An 8,790-nucleotide genomic window follows, 5' to 3' on the forward strand; every position below is an offset into this window, starting at 1 on the left:
CTTCGGCTCATGGCATATAAAGCACTTCCACAATCACCCTCTGTATCTCATACAATCATCTTTGATCATCATTGATCATTAATTCTCCCTTTTCTTCATCCACAAGTTACCACATTTGCTAACCCTTCTCATTGCTAGGCATATCATCAAATTTTAAGACATAAGAAATGAGACCGGAGGCTTAGAAGTCTGAAATTTGGCTTTGAAAACTCAAAATATCAACTTTGGGGTGAAAACAAGGTCACGCGTGCGCGTCGCCCGTGCGCACGCATGGAAGGCAGCAAGATACAGTGACGCGTACGCGTCCCCCACGAGCACGCGTGGATGGTAGAAAAGTAAAGCGACGCCTGCGCGTCAGCCACGCGTACGCGTGGGTGTGTTTTGTGCCACACGCACAAAACCAGCATAATTCCCGCACAACTCTCGGGAATTTTGGTTGGGCAATTATTTTAGCTCATCGACGCGTACACGTCCGCCAGGCACACGCGTGGGTAGTGAACATTTGAAAACGACGTGTGCGCGTCGGCCACGCATACGTGTGGGGGTGTGTTCTGCCAAAAATTTTACTAAGTTAAAAAGCTGCAGAATTCACAGTTTCAAACCCTAATCTTCTGATGGGCATAACTTCTCCGTTTCAAATCATTTTTCACCCGTTCTTCAAACAGCATAAACATCATGGATCCAATTTCATTTCTAAATAAGTTTGGCACAAATCGGGGATCCGGAGTCCAAGTTATGCTCCATCAAAGTATGCCCAAAAACCACATTTCATACAAAACTACAAGGTGCCATTTTCAAAACAAACCAATTCCAACCCTTTTTAAAATCAACCAAAACATACCAAAAATCAACCTCAAGCCTCCTCAACTCATACATTAACATTTTTATCAAATTCACAAACTGTCATCCCACCATTTTAACTCATCTCAATCAAATAGCCCAAAATCAAATACATTATCATATCATATATTCTTCCTCATCCCAATTTCCAACAACACCATTTCCAATCAACCATCATTACATACAATCAATATCATTCCCACCATCAACATGGTTTCACTCACAATTCAACCTCAACCAAATCATCAAGCATATATCAAAACATGCATATCTCTTATGCATAATACCATCAAAACATCAATATTCATAATTACATATATGACCACACAATATATCTCAACCATTCAACAACATCAACAATTCAATTCCTATCTTAGGGCATCTAGCCTAAGTTTTCACACCACATTACATTTTAGATACAGGAAACCGAGACCATACCTTAGCCGATCTCCCCGCTCAACCCGGAGTACTTCCAAATCACCTTTCCACAAGCTCTCAAAGCTTCAACACCTCCAAGAACAGATTTTTAGCACACCAAAGCCCTTTTCCAAGCTTTCCAAAACCTCAATCAAGCTCCAACACACATATATACACTTCCTAACCATAATTATCACATCCAAACACAACAACTCAATACCCAAACATCATAAATCCACAAATTCCACTAGGGTTGAGAATCTTACCACACCCAAGGATCAAGGAGCCCAAAATCTCAACACTTTTTCTCCATAAAAATCGAATTTAAGGCTGAGAAAACTGGACTAAAATCGTGGATTACCACAAGAACAAAGTAGTGGATTTTGTAGAGCTCGTTGTAGTGAACGCGTGGCCATAAACGGTGTGACAATCGGAGCTCCGGATCAAAAGTTATGGTGGTTGAAGATCAAGCAAGGGTAAAACTTTGGAAGAGTGTTCTTCCCCTCCCTTACTCCATTTCAGCGTGTTTGAGGGTTTAGTAAGGAGAGAGAGTGTTATTTTTAGGGTTTTAGGTTTAGTTTGGTTGGGGCAAGGGCCCAATATGGGTCCGGTTGGTCCGGTTTGGTCCGTTCGGTCCAATCTTGGTCCGATTTCTTTAAAATTGGTATCGAAATTATCATTTTAATCTCCTCTATCATATTAAGCCATAAAAATCACATTTTTGGCTTTCTAGAATAAATTCTAATTTATGGGTTAATTAGTCATTAATTAACCGAGTTTTACAGGTTTGCCCAAAAAATGTTAAGGAGAAAAGTGGTTGCCACTGATGAACGCAATGGAACCTCCGGCTAAGCTTTTCCGACTTCCAGTTATTTCCGAAAACATGATTTATATACTTGGGTAGCTGAAGAAGTTAAAAATACTCTTTTTACCATCACTCGGGAATGTCTTGATGAATTGAAAGGGTCAGGTGTGATCTTCACTTTTGACGATGTCGGTAACCACTACTCACTTACTCTCCCTAACTAAGGAGAGCGTCTTTGCCATATCAATCATTATACCGAAAATGTTTCGAATTGGATGTGAATGTATGAAGTTGTGTGGATGTGCCCCTTCTCAGCTGCATCCTAATTGGGGCCATCATTCGAGGGTTTGAACTACTATGTTCATTCCTCAACTTTCCCATCTCCACCAGAGTATTTTTTTACTTTTTTAACTTAACTTCCTTTTGGTGCTCATGGTCGAGGCTTCCTATCTTTCCAAGCTAACCACAATCATAGAATTTTCAACCTTTTTGAAGAATCTTACCATAGTTTTAAAGAAAAATAATTTAAAGTTGAAAGAGTCTATAAGTCCCAACCTTTTTTCATGGCTTTGGAGGATGAAAAGAGGTTTAACCTTCATTGGAACTTCCTCGTTGCTTCTCTAAAGATTGAACTGAAAGGTGTGAACCCAATAGAGCGTGACATCGTACACACTTGTCTTGGTTTATGGAACGATAACCCTTTGGGTTTGAGGATGATCCTTGCGGATGTGCAAGCTTCTAAAAATGTTGTTGGTAATGACATTTCTTCTTATTGATGTCTGTTTTTTGAATTTTAAATAGTATAATTTTCTTCTCACTTTAATTGTTTTCCTCTTTTGACAGTTAAAATTGCTGGCGGAATTGAGGCCATTGCTGCTATGAGGAAAAGGTTGGGTACTAACACTGTCCCGATAAACACTGAAGGCAGGGATAAGATTTCTTCTTCAGCTACCCATAGCAATCTTCCACCTCCAGAACCCCAGAAATCAACCCCTGATATTGAAATCTTAGATGCCCATTCTCCTTCAAGCTCTCTAGTGAGAAAGAAACAAAAGAGAAAGGGCAAAAGGCTTTTGAAATCAACAATCACTTAAGCAGAAGATCCAAGTTCCTATGGTTGTGCCTTGAAAAAAGACTTTTGCTACTGCGACTTTGTCGATTCTTTCTTATTGACCGAGGAAACCAAGTCAAAGTTAGTTGAGATGCCTGTGGAAGACACCTTACCTTGAATTTAGAAGATGCTCTTTTGCTCAGCTGCCTTCGTTTAGGATGTAGAGAAGGAGATCCCGAGCTTCCATTCTAAAATTGCATCAAAAGAAAAAGAGCTTCAAACTTCTGCTACTCAAATTCAAATTCTAAATGCTACCTTAGCCTTGTTACAAGAAGAAAATCCAAGAAAGTGTTAAATCTTTGGAAGAGGATAAGAAGACTTCAATATCTCGAGTTAAGGACTTGATGAAAAAGGTTGTTGAGATAGAGAAGAATAACTCTAAACTAACCAAGACAGCTGAGAATGCAGAATGGGCTGCTATTGATGGTATTTTCGATGCTGAGAAGAACATTTTCAACTAGATCAAGCTTTTGGCTCTTGAGTTGGATATCTCCTCAGTTAGCGCTTTCAAGAAGGTCATGGATTGGCAAGTTGTAGATATTATGTACTAAGTTATTTTATGTTTTGCAACGTATTTCCCTCATTTCGGGGTATTTTCCACTTTAACTATGTTGGTTAAGCTTATGTAATTGCCCTTTAATTCTGGACTTTTGGTCTTATATGACCGTTTTTTATTAACATATTTGCGCTTTATTTATTTGTTATCGTTTTTTCGATATTAGTGCGACCATTTACTCATAGTATTAACATATATACGTTTAACATCATAAGATAAACAAAGATATCTGGTGCGCGTGTACGCAAAACCCACACTATTTCGTACAGTAGCAGTACCAGCAAGTGCACTGGGTCATCCAAGTAGTACCTGAGCGAGTCAGGGTTGATCCCATGAGGATTGTGGCTTGAAGCAAGCAATGGTTGTCTTGCAGGTCTTAGTCAGGCTTAATCAGAAGGTCTTTGGATTAGAGGAAACTATTCATAATTTGTATTTGTAAAACAAGTGTTTTCAGGGATAGGAATAGAGTTGAGAGTCGGAGTTGCTTTGTCTTTCTGGATTAACTCTGGTACTACTGTCTTCCTTACTTGTGAATGATCTTCTTCTATGGCAGGCTGTAAGTGATCAAAGTCATTGCCCGTGGTCATTGATCTCCTCTGCTACAGGTTGAACACGGGCGTGGCCATTGGCTGTGGTTACTCAATCTGACGAAGAGTGAAGCGCATAGCAGTCCATTCTCTTGGCGATCCTACTCAAAACGCCATAGACAAGGTCGAATCTTTCAGATCAGATAACGCTGCTTCTTTGGATTCTAGCCTATACCACGAAGACCCTAATCTCCTAAGAAATCGGTTGAACTGGTGTCTCGAGAAGTCCCCAACGAAGTCGTGGATTAACCGTCTGAGAGATGTATAAACATAGTTGTTGGCTCGTGCTTTTCTTCCAGGTACTCATACGAACCCAAGTAGACGCGGGTGTTTGTCAGGCACGTTCATCTTAATGTGATGAACAGAGCCAATTTATCAGATCGTCCTGTTCACCATGATGAAGATCGGAATATACATCTTAGAGATAGATCAGACACGGATTGAAGAAGAAACAATAGTACTTTTATTAATTCATAGGACTCAACAGTGCTCCTCCCCTCAATCTAGGAGGTTTAAAAACATATACTGAAGGTAAAAACAATGGAAAAACGTGAATATGGCAGACCTCCCTCCGCGGGAGGTGTAAAAGGTTCTAAAGTCTCCCCGAATTACATAAATAAGATCCCTTAAATACTAAACAGATGACTAGTTAAGGTAAAACAGTCTATCTAGTGCTAAAATCTACTTTTGAGGCCCACTTTAATGAGATCTATGTGCTATGAGGCTTCTTGTGCATGGAATACGAGCTAGGGGGTCCTCTCTGGGCCTTTGGACGCTAGACTATGCTCTTTGGGCGCTGGATGCCTGGAAGGGGGCAGGAAGCTGGCGTTGGACGCCAGTTTTGAGCCTTTTAATCCGAAGCAAAGTATCAACTATTATATATTACTGGAAAGCTCTGGAAGTCAGATTTTCATAGCCATTGAAAGTGCTCCATTTGGACTTTTGTAGCTCCAGAAAAGCTCTTTCGAGTGCAAGCATGTCAGATTTGGACAGCATCTGCAGTGCTTTCTCTGTCTCTGAATCAAACTTCTGCTCCAACTCCTCAATTTTAGCCGGAAAATACCTGAAATTTTCTAAAAACACAAAAACTCATAGTAGAATCCAAAAATATAAATTTAACACTAAAACCTATAAAAACTTAATAAAAACTAAATAAAACACACTAAAAACTATATGAAAGTGATGTCAAAAAGTGTATAAAATATCCGCTCATCAATATCAATATGGATTGAAACTAAGACTTTATTGAATAAAAAATAAAACTAATTCAAGTTTTATTGAAACTGAAGTTTTCTATCTTGCATGTTTCTTTTTCTAGGACTTCCTTAATCCTAAAGGGTCCTTTCCAATTTGGTGATAGCTTTCCTTGACTTGACGAGGTGCCAACATCAGCTTTTCTCAAAACTAAATCACCCTCTTGAAGACTTCTAAGTTTTACTTTAGTGTTATACCTTTTAGCCACTCTAATCAATCGCCACCCTCATAAAAGTGTGGTCATTAATCTCACTTCATCTATGAGATTTGACATCAAGTGCAACACGATCATCTATGCTTCCGAGAAGCATCGTAGGACTTGGTTCCCCAATTTCAACAGGAATCACAGCCTCTTCACCATAAGTTATCCCAAAAAGTGTTTATCTAGTGGAAGATTCTGGTGTCATACAATACGACCAAAGTACAGATCATAATTCATCAGTCGATAGCCCCTTGGTCTCATCCAACCTTTTCTTTAACGCATTTAGGATGACATTGTTAGCTTCTTTAGCCTGACCATTAGCTTATGGATGCTCAATTGATGCAAATTGAGTACCATTATCTATTACAATGACCGCAGATAATTCAAATTGAATCAAGATTTGTCTCCACAAAAACTTTTGACATTTAATCAACGTTATGCTTAACAGTGGCATGGCTTTAATTCGCTTCATAAAATAGTCTACTACTACTATAAAAAATTTCACTTGCCCAAAACCTTGAAAAAATGGGCCTAAGAGATCCATTCCCCACTTAGAAAATGGTCTCATCAGTATAACAGATACAAGCTCATGAGGTGGGACTTGGTGAAGGTTGGCATGAAGCTGAAATTTCTCACACTTTTTTAGATGCTCCATTACATCTTTAATGATTGTGGACCATTAGTATCCTACCCTCATGACTTTTTGAACTAGGACTTTTCCACCCAAATGATATCCATAACATATTTCATGAATTTTCTGTAACACATACATCACTTGCTGAGGGGCTAAACATTTAAGTAGAGGATGTGACAACCCTCTTTTATATAATTGACCATTTATAATGGTATATTGAGATGATTTCAATCTTAGCTTTTCGGCTTCTATTGGGTCTTTAAGAAAATTCGTGTTCTAAATACGTCAAGATCAGATCCATCCAAGTGCTAATAATACTAGAGTGGGATATCATTACCTTGTTAGTACTAACATAAGGTTCCTGCAACACTTATTGAATCAAAGTTGGATTTCCACTCCCAGGTTTGCTACTTGCTAACTTAGATAGGACATCGGTCCAAGTATTTTGTTCTCTAGGAACATGCTTAATCAAAAGGATTCAAAATTAGTTACATCCTCCTGAACTTTTTTCAAATACAATTGCAACAATGGATCTCTGGCTTGGTAGCCACCGTTAATTTGCAAAGTCACAATCTAAAAATCACTATAAACAGTGATCTTCTTTTCTCCGACCTCATGAGCTAATGCTAATCCTATTAGCAAAGCTTCATATTCAACTTGATTGTTCGATATTGAAAAGTCAAACTTGACGAAGGCCTCAATCACTATGTCTTTTTCTTTAGTAAGGATTAGACTAACTCCACCAGTTTTGAAGTTTGAGGCTCCATCTACATAAACTTTCCAATTAGCATCGGCCACTAAGTGTCTCATCTCGGCTAAGAAATCCACCATCGTTTGAGCCTTAATGGCATAACGAGGTTCATAATACATATCAAATTGTGACAGTTTAATGAAAAACTTTTTTAATCGGCTGGTCGATTCTCACTATGATTAAATAGCTTGGAAAATAATGTCTTAATCAATATGCCAAGGTAAGCAATGCAAAGGCCAATTTTTCTAGCTTACTATATTTTACCTGTGGTCCTTGGAGGACTGTATTGATAAAATATATAGGTCGTTTTTGCTTACTTTCATCTTCTAAACCTAAAGCTAAAGCTAATGTTTCTTGTTTCGTTCAATCTAAAAAATGGTTTTGCCTTTTCAGCTGAGGCTCCCAGGAACCTTGACAAGGCTGCTAGTTAACATGCCAGCCTTTGAACCCTTTTGAGATTTTGAAGACTCGACATGTTAAGAATAGCTTGAAAATTTTATGGGTTAGCCTTTATTCCCCTTTGCATTACCATGAAACTAAGAAATTTACTTCCCCATACTCCAAATGCACATTTTGTCGGGTTAGTCGCATTTGATAAAGTCGTAGACAGTCAAAGACTTCTGCTAATTCAATAATCAAATCATAATCATCTTTGGCCTTTATCAGCATATTATCAATATTGTTTAAAAACTTTGGTCATCAACCTTTGATAAGTGACCCTTGCATTTATTAAACCAAACAACATTACAATACAACAATATATACCCTCAGGGGTTATGAAGGCAGTTTTTTCCTCATCTAAACAATGCATGGATATTTTATTATAACCCTTATATGCATCTATGAAGTTAAGTACTCGATATCCCAAGACTGAGTCAATCACGTTATCAATGTTTGGTTGTGGGAAACAATCTTTTGGACAAGCTTTGTTCAGATTAGTATAATCCACGCAAATTCCCTATATTTCATTAGATTTTCTCAACATTACCACATTTGATAGCCATGGTCAATAAGTTAGTTCCTGTATGTACCTAGCATACATTAACCCCTGAACTTGTTTCTTAATCTCGGCAGCTCAATCTGAAGACATCTTTCGACGTCTTTGAGTGGCCGATTTAGCTGTGGGGTCAATAGCAAGTTAATCTATACCCAGCATATCAAATGGTATCTATGCAAATAAGTTAACATTACCTCTAAGGAATTCTTTCAATTTCGACTTTAATGAAAAAGAAATATCATAATTTATCATTGTGTACTTCTCAACATCACCTCCACTATGAAACTTCTCTAAATTGCCATTTGGTTTTGGCTTCGGATTCTCTCCTAAACTCACGAATTCATATCCTAAACTTGTTCTGTTAAAAATCACAGCAGCCATGGTTTTTGTCTTTTTTTTATATTTAATCTTGTACAATTTAGCTAAGAAATTGTGGTAGTTTATTGAGTTTTACCAACCCACTAAAACTTTAGTCACTAACATTTAGACTTTAATGTGAGAATATAAGGTAGAGAAGCCTAATATACATACCTCATTTAGATAAGCTTAAATAGTCTAATATTCATCTTAATACTATGATTTAGTGTGAAATGAGAAGGGATAAGATCTCATTATTCTCACGTGATTTAGAATAAA

The 8,790-nt window shown here is 37.9% G+C and overlaps 1 protein-coding gene across 5 annotated transcripts in view; it reads left to right on the forward strand.

Annotated features, from left to right (window-relative positions):
- Nucleotides 2,070–8,790, forward strand: part of LOC107644254 — a 27,191-nt gene continuing 20,470 nt past the window's right edge. The window contains exons 1-2 of one of the 5 annotated variants that reach the window (XR_002347328.1): nucleotides 2,070–2,254; nucleotides 2,906–3,141. Coding sequence is in view for 1 of the 5 variants with exons in the window: in XM_021102852.1 (XP_020958511.1) it covers nucleotides 2,776–2,815 (40 nt within the window). In the remaining 4 variants the exon portion in view is untranslated. Of the gene's footprint in view, nucleotides 2,294–2,774; nucleotides 2,816–2,905; nucleotides 3,142–8,790 lie in introns of those variants that run through there. The other 4 variants (XR_002347325.1, XR_002347327.1, XR_002347329.1 and 1 more) reach the window with 4 other exon arrangements.

This window comes from Arachis ipaensis, chromosome B05 (assembly GCF_000816755.2).
Source record: "Arachis ipaensis cultivar K30076 chromosome B05, Araip1.1, whole genome shotgun sequence".
Taxonomy (NCBI): Eukaryota; Viridiplantae; Streptophyta; class Magnoliopsida; order Fabales; family Fabaceae; genus Arachis; species Arachis ipaensis.